The 15,423-nt window shown below is 41.3% G+C and overlaps 1 protein-coding gene across 1 annotated transcript in view; it reads left to right on the forward strand.

The window, feature by feature from the left end:
• The window catches only part of Rsf1 (remodeling and spacing factor 1), a 125,347-nt gene that overhangs the window by 87,064 nt on the left and 22,860 nt on the right, over positions 1 to 15,423 (forward strand). Inside the window, exons 6-7 of the mRNA XM_036186883.1 lie at positions 7,956 to 9,712; positions 12,017 to 12,223. Of these exons, the coding sequence (XP_036042776.1) occupies positions 7,956 to 9,712; positions 12,017 to 12,223 (1,964 nt within the window). The remainder of the gene's footprint in view (positions 1 to 7,955; positions 9,713 to 12,016; positions 12,224 to 15,423) is intronic.

Genomic DNA, 15,423 nt, shown 5'->3' on the forward strand with positions numbered 1-15,423 from the left:
TTTCATTTAACAAATGCTAAATTTCCTTGAGTGCTATCCAGCCAGCCCCGCCCCACCTCTCCAGTTGTCTCCTGCTGTTGCCTCACGTGTTCAATTGCTCAGGTCTTCACACACCCACACACCCACACACCATGCCTTTTCCTGTCCTTGGCTTTTTCATGCAGGTCCCACCCTCAGGTGCTGTCCCCTCTCACCTGCTGTGCTGCTGTGGAAGGCCTGATTATACTCTGAAATAAATGAACCCTTGTGATTCCTTCCGCAGTCTGTCTAGACTACTTGGTGTTTTATACACTGGTATTCAAGCCATTCACAGCACATGCTTGTAGCTGCCAATGGTTGGACTTTAAATCCAAACGGTGGTTGACATTCAACTGAATGTTCTGCTCCTGTTAAGGTTGTTGAAAGTTCAGCATATGCTTTTAGGTGGTATACTACCTGGAGGTTGTGTGTTTATAAAGAACACAATAACAGCCGGGCGGTGGTGGCACACGCCTTTAATCCCAGCACTCCAGAGGCAGAGGCAGGTGGATCTCTGTGAGTTTGAGGCCAGCCTGGGCTACAGAGCAAGATCCTGAACAGGCACCAAAGCTACACGGAGAAGCCCTGTCTCAAAAAACCAAAACCAAAAGAAAAAGAACACAATAACATTTAATGCCCGTTTTACTCCCTGTTGTTATGGGTTATGCTTGCGGCGCTAGTGGCTGGCTGCCACCCGCGGAGGCCATGCCAACGGAAGGGAGTGCTGGAGAAGTCCCGAGCCATGGCTACCTTTCTAGAGCTTTATTGGGAGGAGAGAGAGGGGGAGAGAGAGGGAAGAGGGAGAGAGGGAGGGAGAGAGAGGGGGGAGAGAGAGAGAGAACGCCAGCCTGGAGGGGAGAGTGTGGAAAGAGAAAAGGGAGACACACACACAGAGGGCCTGCCCACTTCTTAGGCTGGGCCGCCATCCCAGGCTGATGACGTAATTAAGGACAGAATCCTTACAGTTTTATTCTGTGTTCTAATTTGGAAGGCACAGAAAATGAAAAAGAAACTCCTGAGAAAAAGGAAGCTGAGGTGAACTTAACTGGCCTGTAGTATAGCTTTACTCTTACTAATTGGAAAGGACTTTCTTCTTCTCCTTCTCCTTCTCCTTCTCCTCCTTCTCCTCCTTCTCCTTCTCCTTCTCCTTCTCCTTCTCCTCCTTCTCCTTCTTCTCCTCCTTCTCCTTCTCCTTCTCCTTCTTCTTCCTCCTTCCTCCTTCTTTCTTCTTTCTTCCTTCTTTTTTTTTTTTTTCCAAGACAGGGTTTCTCTGTAGCTTTGGAGCCTGTCCTGGAACTCGCTTTGTAGACCAGGCTGGCCTCGAACTCACAGAGATCCACCTGCCTCTGCCTTCCAAGGGCTGGGAATACAGGTGTGTGCCACCACCACCCGGCACTTTTCTTCATTTTTATGTCATATACTTGTGGGCACATGTAAGCTGATAAAGAAATGTTATTTGAGGGTTTGTAGTACAAAATGAACCTGTAGACTGGCAGTTTTCAGATCTGATTTAGTCTATAAATACCTTTAATCTGTACAGTGTTTGGTTTTAAAAGGCTAAAATAAACTGTAACGGTTTACAGTTACTAATTTTTTGTATATTCATGATATAGGAAACCACAACCATGATCTAATTCTAGAACATTTCCATCAACCTTCAAAGAAACTATAATTGGAAAAAAAGGCAGCGTGGTGGTAGCATACGCCTTTAATCCCAGCACTCAGGCAGAGGCAGGTGGGTCTCTGTGAGTTTGAGGCCAGCCTGCTCTATAGAGGGAGTTCCAGGACAGCCAGGGCTGTTACATAGAGAAACCCTGTCTCATGGAAGAAAAAAAAGAAAAAAGAAAGAAACTGTAATCATTTAGTGGCTGTTCACTGTCTCTCCTCTTAGTCCCTGGAACTGGTTATGTAGTTTCTCTGCATAGATGTGTCTCTTTATGCCATTTCATGTAAATGAAGTGAGCACTCTATTACCTCCTTGTTTGAGTTCTTTCACTTAGTATGTTTTCAGGTTCCACTCATGTGTGCTTTATCAATATGTCCTTTTGGAGGACGAAAACTGTCCCTTATATACATGTAGTGCATTTTGTTTGTCCATTAATCACTCGGTTATATGAGTTTCCCAAGTAGTGTTCACAAGTCTGCCCCAGCTCTGTGTTTGTATATTAGTGTTCACAAGTCTGCCCCAGCTCTGTGTTTGTATATTAGTGTTCACAAGTCTGCCCCAGCTCTGTGTTTGTATATTAGTGTTCACAAGTCTGCCCCAGCTCTGTTTGTATATTATTGGAAACCGAACCTAAAGAGTCACATACGCTGTGCTATCAATGTGCTACCAAACTACACCTTCGGCCCTTATTTTTACTTTTTTTTTTTTTAATAGAAGTTTGCTGACTTGTCCAGGCTAGCCTTAAGCTTGCAATCCTCCTGCCTCTTCCTCTCAAATAGCTGGGCCTGCACCACTATGCCTAACTTTAGCCCATTATTTTTACAGTAGAAATGAGATAACCAAGTAATGCTTGAATTGCAAGACCTTAACACAGGAGTAAGTCCACATAATACATGAGGAGACTCATAGCAGACTAGGCAGACAAACCAAATCTGGCCTGCCACCTGTTATAATTAGTTTATCAATCTGTAACTTTTTGAAACTAGGCAGAGTGGTATACATTGATAACCCAAGCACTTGGAAAGCTGAAATGGGAGTGCATTGTGAGTTTTACAATTGCCTGTTCTATATAGTGAGTTCTAGGCCATCTTAAACTACACAGTGAAACTGTCTCAAGACAACAGACGGTGTGTGTGTGTGCGTGTGCGTGTGCGTGTGCGTGTGTGTGTGTGTGTGTGTGTGTGTGTGTTGTTGTTGTTGTTGTTGTTGTTGTTGTTTGAGCCTGGCTCTCAGAACACTTCCCAGGCCGGTTCTGAACTCCTGGGCTCAAGTGGTCCTTTGCTCAGCATCTCAAGTAGCAGTGACCATAGATGTGGACCACTACACCTAGCTGTTAGTTCATTTTTACTTCCCCCCCCCCCCCCCCCCCGAGATCGGATTTGTAGCATGAATCTTAAAGAGTCTTATTAATAAAATCAAACCTGAAGCCAGGTATTGGGGTGATTGCTGGAAGATCAGAGAAGCAGAACAAGCCACAGCTACCTCACCTTGCCAATTCCTCAGCTGATTCTGTTTCCTTAGACAGGATGCCTCTCAGCTGAACTGTGCTCAAAAGCCTAAAAGCTTAACCAGCTCTAGTTTCTTCCTGGTCCTCATGCTTTATATACCTTTCTGCTTTCTGCCATCACTTCCTGGGATTAAAGGCGTGAGTCACCATGCCTGGCTGTTTCCAGTGTGGCTTTGAACTCACAGAGATCCACATGGATCTCTGACTCTGGAATGCTAGGATTAAAGGCGTGTGCTATCACTGCGTAATCTCTATGTTTAATATTGTGGCTGTTCTGTTCTCTGACCCCAGATAAGTTTATTAGGGTACACAATATTTTGAGGAACCACAAAGGGTTTCTCTGTGTAACTGTTCTGGCTATCCTGGAACTCGGTTTGTAGACCAGGCTGGCTTCAAACTCAGAGAAATCCATCTGCCTCTGCCCCCCAAGTACAGGGACTGCTGGGATTAAAGGTGTGGGACGCCACCACCTGTCGTAAATTTTACTGATTAGCATTTTTCAGGAGCTTTTACACACCAAGAGTTTAGTTTATGACAGTGTGGCTTGAAGGCTTAGAAACAGGACGATTGGGGTTGGAGAGAAATGCAGACTATGCAGTGTTTATTAAGAATCTGAGTAAGGTAAGATGGCCTTGATGAACTTTTATTGTTAATTCTCCCCTGAGGGTCTGCCAACAGTTCTTATTTCTCTTTTTCATCTCTTTATCCTAGAACTGTACCAGTGAGATCTCATTAATATAAGTTAGATGGAGACACTGCTTAAAACTGAGTAAACTGCAGATGAGGGGTGGTAGAATCTGGCTAGAACTAGGCATCTGTGTTTGGGAAGCAGCAGGTTTATGTCTGGTGATGAGAGGGAGCACTGCTGCCTTGTGGCTTCTGTTCTTTTTGTGAAATGTAAGGTAGAACCATCTGAAATGTGGGCAAGAGATTGAAGACGTAAGCATAGGGAAGGAGATGGAAGCTTTGCTAGAGAAAACAGTAAAGTTATGAGGCAGTGTCAGAGCCTCAGGGAGAGCTGGTGACCGTATGTATGATAAGAGCAGTTTGTTCCTTATATATAATTGCTTTTCAACATTTGGTGTGTGTGTGTGTGTGTGTGTGTGTGTGTGTGTGTGTGTGTGTGTGTGTGTGTGTAGGAGTCAGTTCCAACTTTCACCCTTTATGTGGGTTCCAAGGATCAACCTTAGGTCATCAAGTGTAGTGATTAGCACCTCTACTACTGAGCCATCTTGTTGGGACTTCCTTTTACATTTTTTTATGCCTCCATTTCCTACTCCTGGCTCCAGTTTTTATTTTTAATTTAGAAAAAATTTAATTTTGTGTATATGAGTGCTTTGCCTGTATGTCTCTCTGTGCACTGCCTGCATGCTTGGTACCTGAAGAGCTGAAGAGGGCTTTGGATACCCTGAAACTGGACTTGTAGATGGTGGTTGTAGTCTGCTGTGTGGATGTTGGAAGTCAAACCCCACTTTTCTGGAAGAGCAGCCAATTCTCTTAACTATGAGCCGCCACTCCATCACTCCAGTGCTCACTACTTCTTTGTTGTGGGTGGTGGGTGGGTGGGTGGGTGGGTGGGGGTTTTTGTTGTTGTTGTTTTGTTTTGTTTTTTCGAGACAGGGTTTCTCTGTATGTAGCTCTGACTGTCCTGGAACTAGCTCTATAGACCAGGCTTGCCTTGACCTCACAAAGATCCACCTGCGTCTGCCTCTCAAGTGCTAGGATTAAAGGCCTGCGCCACTACTGCCCTGCCCCCCCCCCTTTGTTTGTACATTTTGTGTTTCCGTTTACTTAGTATTTGTGCATGTGCCACTGTGCAGGTGCCACTGTGCAGGTCAGAGGACAACTTGGTTTGGGTTTGGGCTTTGAACAAGGTCCTAAGACTTATTAAGTGCTTTTACCTGCTGAGTATCTCACCTTCCCAGTAGTCTCCAGTACAGAGCTCTGCTCATAGCAGATGCAATGTACCTGTTTGCTATTAATTCTGAGTATATGTTGACTAGAATGTAAAGTTAACTAAATACATGAATACTAACTAGATCTGGAGGGATGCTTTTGAATAGATCCAATTTGTATTGCTCTCCTGGAATATGATTTTTAAGCCCCAATTGTTCATATTGAAAAATGTTCAACATACTTTATTCAGTTGATATATAAAATGAGAGACTTCCAAGTTAATGTAGTAGCAGTGTGGGGCTAATTGTTATAGTTTAATTACAGTATTAATGGGAATGGTGTCTTGGTATGTCTAAAGGAGGTTGTCTGAGTTTAGTGCTGATAACAATACATCACAGGAAACCCCCTGATCCTGAACAAACCAGTTGATCACCTTAAATTGAGTTCCTTCTAAAGTACTTGATTGCAAAGGATATTATATGTTTACTATGGAAAACCTGAGAAGGATAAAGCAAAAGAATAATAATAATAATAATAATAATAATAATAATAATAAAGCAAGATAGTAGTAATTAATAATAATAATGAAATAAATTAAGCATCCGTAATTACCCCATGACCAAAAAATAAAACAAAATAAAATAAAGTCACTGCTGCTGTTATGATCTAGATCTTTCTGATCTTTATTTTAGGCATGGGTACTGTTGCTTTTATTTATTGGAATTATGTGGTAAAGAGTTTTATGTCTTCTTTTTGTACTTCTATGCTAACCATTTTCCAATTTGTTTCTTCTTTCAAGAAGGTAGTTCTAGGTGTAGAACAGAAGTATTTGATACTGAGTTGTTGCGCTTGTTTATACTGTCAGTACAGCATCATGTACATGTGCCTTTCACTGCAGACAGAGAAGCTATTACTGAATTTTACTTTGTTTGATAAATTGGATAGTTTGGATAGTACATTTTTCCTTTGAGACAGTCTCTTGTAGCTCATACTGACCTTGACTTCACTATATAACTTGAAGATAATCTTATACTTCAGATCCTGTACTTGGATTACAGTCATGGGCCACCACTCCTTGATGTATGTGGTGCTGGCGCTCAAACCCACGGCTCTGTGCATGCTGCCAACTGAGCTATCCCAGCATTTTGAACATTTTAACCATTCTGAATTGTTGGTATATAGCCATAGTCCTATATGTTTTAATAGCTTTAGTTTTATCTGATATTTTAAATATTCTCTTACATATACTGAGTAGTTCTCTGGCTCACTTAACATAGCCTCTGTTAAGTCTGTCAAACCTTATGTGACTCTCACTCTCTTACTTGTTCACACATACTTTTAACAAGGCATTGATGGGGACTCAAGAGGTGCCTCTGGGGTTAGGAGCAGGTGCTGCTTTTGCGGCAGACCTGAATTTCATTTATATGGGTCAGGCAGCTCAGAACTATAGCTGTAAGGAATTTGATGCCTTTTGTCCTCAGTGTGCACATGCAGACACATAAACATAATTAAAAATAAGAAGAAATAAGTATTTTTTAAATTGTTAATTTTTGTTTGTTTGTTTTACATTTAGGCTACAATTTATTGCCATTACAGTTTATTCAATTAGATCAGCAGGTGTTTTGAGGTAAATAATCTGATTCTTCCTCAGAACAGTAATTCTTAGACTATTTGAACAAATAAATATGTGAATAAATAATTAGGATTCTGAGTAGTAAGTGCTGTTAAAAACATACATATAGCAAGTGAGGCGGTGGTGGCGCACGCCTTTAATCCCAGCACTTGGGTGACAGAAGCAGGTCGATCTCTATGAGTTCGAGCCAGCCTCGTCTACACAGTGAAATCCAGGACAGGAACCAAAACTACACAGAGAAACCCTGTTTCAAAAAACAAATAAAAAAACAAAACAAAACTAAAACCAAAACCAAACAAAACATATAGCGATATGTAATAAACAGAGGAAATCATTCTTTATAGAGAAATACAGAGTTAAAACTTACATAGAATGGATTTTAATTGGGGTGGAAAGATTTAAAATTTTGCCAATACTGTGGCAGTTATATTAGCCAACATTGGGAGTTTGCTTGTGCCACTCCTGTAGACCTTCTGTACAATACTGTACTTGTATAATACGTATAAATGGTGTATACAAGTAATGCTGGCTGATAGCTGCAGATATTCAGGCATTTTACAAGTGTAGATAAAGACAGCAGCAGCAGGATGCTGGCCTGACTTGCCCAGTGCCCTGGGTTCTGTCCCAGCGGTCCATCAGCAACAAAGCGTTGATGTTTCAGTGAAAAAAATAGAACAACATGACCCCACTTTGTAGAAAATATGTACAGTTAGAGATAGATAGACAGACAGACCGACTGACTGTCCATCTGTCCTGAAACCATTAGCAGTGATTGCCCGTGGCTATTAGGCTTCTGGGTATTTTTGTTTGTTTCTTTTCATTTTCCTGCTACTGTGCTCATGTTACCTTGGTGACCTGAAATACTCAATGATTCATATACTAGAACATTTCTCACTTTATTAAAAAAAAATGACCTTTTGGGATTGTTTTATGAAGCATTTCTGTTTCATATTTTTGAGACAGCCCTTGAGTTGGAATAAATTCCTTGAACTGTATAAATATTTGCATTCCATCACAAACCCTGAAGTTCAATTGGGAAGGCTGAAACGTGAGTCTACATTTTAATATATAGAAATTGGGACTCACAATTTTTTTGTTTTCTTTGTCAGTTTTTTTAATCAAAATATCCAGTTACAAAAAAACTTCAGATTGAAATTGAAATAAATATTGTGTTTCTAAGATTTTTTTTTTAACCTAAAATCTTCTGTTCATCTACACTTCTTTTCTGGTTTTAGAGGACTCGAAGGAAAATGGAAGGCCAAAAGGTGATGAGCAGCCCGTGGATCCCATAAAGCATTCTGTGGCCAATGTTCTAGAAGAGACACCTGTGAAAATTGAAAGAGAAGATGAAAAGGAGCTTAAGAAACTGCCTGTCATTGTAAAGCTCGAAAAACCTTTGCCAGACACTGAGGAAAAAAAGATTGTCAGAGAGGAAAGTGATTCCTTCAAGGAAAATGTCAAACCCATTAAAGTAGAAACAAAAGAAAGCAGAGTGGACTCCAAAGATGTCAAAGGCAGCTCCGAGAGACTGGGTGCACAGGAGCCGGAGCGAGTGGAATTTGGTGGCAACGTCAGATCTTCTCAAGACGTTACAGAGAAATCTTCTGAGGAAACAGAGAAGCTTAAAAACGACCAGCAAGCCAAGATACCACTAAAAAAACGTGAAATTAAGTTGAGTGATGATTTTGACAGACCTTTATGCAAGTCAACTACTCCAACAAAAGAGTTTTTGAAAGATGAAATAAAACAGGAGGAAGAGACTTGTAAACGGGTCTCCACCATCAGTGCTTTGAGTCAGGAAGGGAAACAACTAGTGAATGGAGAAGTTAGCGATGACAAGGTCCCGCCACATTGTAAGACAGAACAAATGGAAAGCCAGCTTTGTGATACAAAGGAAGATGGCTTTACCATCCTCTCTAAGGATGGGATTTCTGTCACGGAGGGAGATGGCACCGAGGCTTTCAGTTCTGTCATAGCAAGCACAAAAATAAGTGATCTTGAGAAAGAAGCCCCCCTAGGAAAGGCTCTAGATAGCTCCATATCTGTCTTAGAGAGGCACAGTCAGAAAGGAAGAGTAGAGGAGTCTGGGTCTCCAAACATGGAAATGCCTCTTGAGCCTCTGGAGATAGCAACAGATCTCTCTTTAAAACCCGCTTTGTCTGTCACTGACTCCTGCACTGCGAAAGTTGAAGAGAGGGCCCCCAAAAGTAAGAGTGAGAACCACCAAGCAGGCACAGAATGCCTGGAGAAGGTGGAAAGGGCCAGAAAGGCTGCTGGTGAGAAGGAAAGACTGAGTCCAATTCCCGAAGAAGTTGTAAGGAGTCCTCTAGAATCAGAAAAGCCAGATCCTTGTGAAGGGGCTGAGGCTTCCCTCCTACCCGAGATGACTGGCCCCACAGAGAAACTGGCCTCAGGAAAAAAAGGTGTAGAATGTCTAAGTAGAGGTTCAAGTGAAGGTCAGTCCCTTGAAAACGAAAGCCCAGGAATTCTAGAAAAGGATTCTGAGTCCATGAAGGTGGAAGTGGCCAGTCTGGAGAAGGTCCAGGCCTCTGGCACGGAGGACACTTCAGAGACAAAGAGCTCCATGCCGAAGAGCAAATTCAAATATAAGTTAGTTCCTGAAGGAGACAGCACTGCTTCAGAAAACACAGAGATCACCTCCGAAAGGCAGAAGGAAGGCATCAAGTTGACAATTCGGATATCTAGTCGGAAGAAGAAGCCGGATTGTCCCCCACAAATTGTAGACTCTGAGAGCAAGGAAGAGAAGGTGGGGAAGGAAGAAGAGAAAACCAGCGTGGGCCGGACTTTAAGAAGGTCTCCAAGAATATCCAGACCCACAGCAAAAGTAGCTGAGATCAGAGACCAGAAAGCTGAGAAAAAAAGAGGAGAAGGAGAAGATGGAGTGGAGGAAGAACCATCAGCTTTGCAGAGAACAGACAAGAAGGAACACTTGAAGAAAACAGAGAAGGATACAAATTCTAAAGTGAGCAAGGTAAAACTTGCACCGATTCTCAGTGTAGAAAACGTAAAATTACTAGCCTGTGTTTGATGTGTGCGTGTGGGGGTCAGAGAACAACTCTTCTCTCCTTCCTCCATGTGGATCACAGGGATCAAATTTTAGGTCATCAAGCTTGGCAGCAAGCTCCTTTACCCACTGAGCCATCCCACTGGCCACTAAGTTTTCAATTAAGTATTTGTTTCCGTGCGTGTGTGTGTGTGTGTGTGTGTGTGTGTGTGTGTGTGTGTGTGTGTGAGTGAGAGAGAGAGAGAGAGAGAGAGAGAGAGAGAGAGAGAGAGAGAGACTGACTGACTGACTGACTGTACATTGGGTGGCTTCTTCCATCTCTCTCTCCCCTTTGTGAGACAGCTTGAGGCTCAAGGGTTCAACTAGGCTATACAGTGAGCTCCAGCAGTCCACCTATCTCCACTCCCAACAGATACATACTGCCAGAGCTGGCTTTTTGTGTGGGTTCTGGGCATCCAAATTCAGATTTTCATGCTTGTGTGGCAGACATTTTACTGAGCCATCTCGAAAGCCTTGTGTTCTCAGTTTTAATTAGAAAACTAATTTGGATCTAATTGTTTATTGCTTTGTGTTGAAATAGCCACTCAAAGACAACTAATAATAAACCTTGCCTTTCAGTAGTTATACTCACACACTAAATTTCAGACATACAATGTTATCTTTTTCTATTGCAAGAAGTTCTAGGGATACATTCTATAAGTTATTCAGCTAATAATGAGCCTGTAGAGTGCTGAAATTAAACTCCACACATCCACTATTAACAGTTTGGGGTATACATTGTTTCATTCTTTTTTCCAAGCATTCATGTGTATGTTTATGAACATGTATTCATAAAATTTTTCAAATAATTGGATCACACCTGTTTGTTTCACTTAACAGTGATGTCTCTTCATATGTCAGGAGTTACAGTCTACTTTTATTTACTGGTGGCCACATAGTATTTCATAGTGTGGATATACCTCAGTTTATTTAATTAGTCCCTTATTAATTGACATTTAGGTTGTTTCCCATTTTTCACTATTACAGGCAATGCTGCATTGAAGATCCTTTTGGACATAAGTGAGTATTTCTTTAGAATAGACTCCTAGAATTGGAATTACTGGGTCAAGGGACATGTGTATTATAAAATTGATAGTTATTGTCACATTGCCCTCCAAAAGCCCTAGTAGTGTACCACCCCATGACCAGTTTACCAGAGAGCCTATTTTCCCCATTGTAATCAGGAAATTCCTTTTCTGTGACCGTCTAAATTTTAAGCAAAATCTTTAGTCCATGGGAGTTTGCTGTTGAAACTGTTACTTTTTTCATTTAAATGGACATGTTATGATTATTACTATTCATTGTCGGTCATTCTTTGCTCCCTGAAAAACCTTTTTTTTTTTTTTTTTTTTTGTGGAATTATTTTGTTCTTTCCTAGAGGCCTGTAGCATGGCAGTGAAATGAAACAGGAGTTGAAAGACTGAACCTAGGTGATAAAATGCTACCTCATGATCAGCTCATTCTCTGCATCATACTGCTTTTAAAGTTTATTGGGATTTTTAGATGCAGCTCTGACCTGCTTGAAAAACTGTAATTTAGGTTTTGTTTTTGTTTTTTTGGGGATTTTGTGTGTGTGTGTGTGTGTGTGTGTGTGTGTGTGTGTGTGTGTGTTGTTTTGTTGTTGTTGTGTTTTTTTGAGACAGGGTTTCTTTGTGTAACAGCCTTGGCTGTCCTGGAACTCCCTTTATAGTCCTGGCTGGCCTGGAACTCACAGAGATCCTCCCACCTCTGCCTCCCAAGTGCTGGGATTAAAGGAATGCGCCACCCACGCCCAGCCTTTAAAGTTTAAAGTTTGGAAAAAAATAAGTGTGTCAGAGAATCTTCCTGCTATTGATAGAGGCTTTAAGCGTTCATGGCCTTTGACCCAGAATCCTGTTCAAGGAATTTATCCTAACCACAAAGATGGATGTAAACATTAACATCTAGGAGGGTACATTGTGAAAGTGAAAAAATGGGAAACAACCACTCAAATGTGTGAGCAATACCATACAGCTCTTCTTGGCATATTTATAAGATATAATGGTCATTGTCTAATCCCATTTTTAAGACCCCCCCCATGCAGAAAAAAATAATGAAAACACATACCAAAACTTAGTAGTAGATAGAGCTGATGACAAGACTGTAACAATTTTCATCTTCTCTTTCTGTGTCAGCTTAATGTTCTCCAAGGGACATGTAGTTTGGAGACTCAAATTCTCATGTCCAATTATCTCCTCTTTTCATTTCTGTAAGGTAAAACCCAAAGGCAAAGTTCGGTGGACTGGTTCTCGGACACGCGGCCGGTGGAAATATTCCAGCAATGATGACAGTGAAGGGTCTGAGAGTGAAAAATCCTCTGCAGCCTCAGAAGAGGAGCAAGGGAAGGAGAGCCAAGAAGCTGTCCTTCCAGATGATGATGAACCATGCAAAAAATGTGGCCTTCCGAACCATCCAGAACTAGTATGTACCTGCTCTAAGTGAGCAATGCTGCTCTCCTGGCTGTACTGTGGTTATTTGGAGTGACCTACTGCTCCTCGGTTTGGTCATGATTTGAATTTTGTTTTGTTTTTTGAAACAGGATCTCACTGTTAGCCCTGGCTGGCCCAGATCTCATTAAGTTGTCGGTTCAAATGAAGCCTTGTCTGTTACTGTGACAAAGCACCATGGCAAGGGAACAGGAAAGAAAGAGTGTGTTTATGCTGGGGTTCCAGAGGATTAGTGATGGCGAGTGAGAGCATGGAGATAGATAGGAGGCTAGAGCAGTATCTGAGGGCTCACATCTTGATCTATAAGCAGGAGGCAGAGAGCACACTGGAGATGGCCTGAGTCTTTTGAAACCTCGGAGCCTGCACTCAGGACATACTTTGCTTGAGCAATACCATACTTTGCCCAAACAGCCACTAACCAGGGACCAAGTATTCAAGTGGCTTGAGACTGAGAGGGGGCGTTTCCTTCAAACCACCACAACTACCGTAATGAACAAGGCTATGAAAGTTAAGACTTTTGTGTTGAAGATGTTTGAAGATTTGATCTTTTTTAAAAAGATCTCTTTCTGCCTTCTAACTCAGAGAATCAGCAAGGCTTGTGTTTGCCATACCATTTCCTAATTTATTTATTTATTTATTTATTAATAAATGGCTTTAAAAAGTAAAGAAACTCTGGGAACAAAACCAGGTGTGAGGAAATAAGTGTAGGGAGCCAAAGTGACAGCAGGGAGATCCACAGGATTTTGGGTTATCGTTATAAGTAGTTGGGAAATCCCATTTCATTTATTATGGCCAGGGGATTGACATTAGAAACTGACGTTCTACTGTCTGGTGGGTTTCTTATACCCTGGAATTGAAGAGAACCCCAATCAAAATTAGAAGCAGTAGGCAGGCAGTGGTGGCGCACTCCTTTAATCCCAGCACTCGGGAGGCAGAGCCAGGCAGATCTCTGTGAGTTCGAGGCCAGGCTGGACTACAAAGCAAGTTCTAGGAGTCAAAGAACAAAAATAACAGTAACAAAAGTTAAAGAAATAATAAATCACTTTTGTATTAGTAAATTAAATGGCCCTTGTTTTTGGTGAGCAGAAAAGCAGTAAATCAGTAAATCTGGAACTCTTGTCTGCTCTGGTTGTTTTAGGTAAAAGCAATGAATCATTGCCCGAGACTTGGAAATTCTTTTTTGTTTGTATGTTTGTCTTGTTTTGTTTTTTGAGACAGGGTTTCTCTGTGCAACAGCTCTAGCTGTCTAGAATTTGCTCTGTAGACCTGACTGGCCTTGAACTCACAGAGATCTACCTGCCTCTGCCTCCTCAGTGTTGGGTTTACAGGAATGTGCCAGTGGAACTCTTTTTTTTTTTTTTTTTTTTAATTTATTTATTACATATACAGTGTTCTGTCTGCACACATCCCTGCAGGCCAGAAGAGGGCACCAGATCTCATTACAGATGGTTGGGAGCCACCATGTGGTTCCTGGGAATTGAACTCAGGACCTTTGGAAGAGCAGCCAGTGCTCTTAACCTCTGAGCCATCTCTCCAGCACGCTAGTGGAACTCTTATGTAGTAATAGTTATTCAGTGGAATTTGGGGTTTGTTGTGGTGTAAGACAGGTCTTCCTTTTAGAAGTAAATTAAATTGTAAAGTTTTATTTTAATTGTCATATTTGAAATTTAGGTTATGTTTTTCTGTAGAAACAATGTGATGAGTGAAATTGGGTTCCTGGCTTAGTCTACATTTGCCAAAGCAATCGATTTTATAGTTGATGTGCACCACTAATGTAAGTTGATACATAAAGTAAGTCTCCACTGTGCTAGCTGTAGTAACCAATTCTGATTGGGATCAAGTGGTGACTCTGTATTATACAGACGAGGAAGGAGATAGTGTTCTAGCCTTAACTTGTCCTATTTGCAATGGGATAGAATTTCAGGAAGAACACGTATACCAGAGTTGAACAAAAAAGTAGAGAACATAGGTAATAGGAATGAGACCTCTTTCTTTCAGTAAGACCAGTGGTAGAATAAACACTGTGAGGCTGGATTAGAGGAATTACAGTGAATTCATTTTAAATAGGTAGAAATACAGGTGTATGCGTGCATATGAGTTATTAAATAATTAATGTGCTATTCTCTCTTAGAGAACTTAGTATTAGTGACAGACCATTGTAATAAGCACTGAGACTTCCCAGACCTTGGTTTCTAAATTCATCTGGAATAAAGGAACCAAGGGCTTCTTCATTTTACTAATTCTCAGGCCGGCAGGGAATGTCTAAGATGTGTCTAGAGCACCCTATAACTGCCAGAAGGTAACAAAGTGCTTTAAAAAACAAAGAATCTGCTATAGACAAGCCCTAAGGACACAGAAAGAGCTTGTGTACCCATAGCTGGAACAGCACCGACACACAGAAGAATAGATTTTAATTATAATTCAAAGAAGAAGTATTTGTCATTGACAGAAATAATTGAGTAAACATGATCAGGGCAAACGATCATATTTCTTTGTAGAAGAACTCCAAGAACTTAGGAGATTAAAGGAGGAGAAAAATCACAAGCAGAATGCCATAGCCCTCACTGCAGGAAGCAAAGCTCCTAGTGTCTGCTAAGCTGGGGCAGGCTTGCAGGAGAGCTGGGTATTTGCATAGCTCGGTTACATCTTACTGTAAAATACTTACAGGTTTATTAGTTACTACAGTGATTCTCATTTATATCCCTAAATCCTTTGATGCTCCTAACCCTAGGAAACTTTGGCCCCTCCCTTTGAGTATAGGCTGGCCTTATTTGTTTATTCCTTTGTTCTGGTTCTTGTTGTTGTTTCTGTTGTTCATTTATTTGTTTATTCACACATCTGCATGCATCTGCTTTCCCAGCTCATTTGTTTTTGAGCAGGGTTTCAAGATGTTGCTCACACTGGCCTTAAAATGTGATATGCCTGCCCTTGCTTTCCTAGTAGGTAGGTTTACAGACATTGGCCATAAGGACCTGTGGGGTTTATTTGAGGGTAGAAGTATGGAAAATAAACAGTGTAACTTCTAAGTAGAAAATAAATATCTAAGTGCTCAAAATTAATATTACCAGTAATAATCTGTATTAATACCATATACCCCTTGTGTCATAGTTTGAACAAGAGTGGCCTCCATAAAGCCTGGTGTATCGATGCACACCTTTAATCCCAGCACTCAGG

Source organism: Onychomys torridus, chromosome 1 (assembly GCF_903995425.1).
Source record: "Onychomys torridus chromosome 1, mOncTor1.1, whole genome shotgun sequence".
NCBI classification, from domain to species: Eukaryota; Metazoa; Chordata; class Mammalia; order Rodentia; family Cricetidae; genus Onychomys; species Onychomys torridus.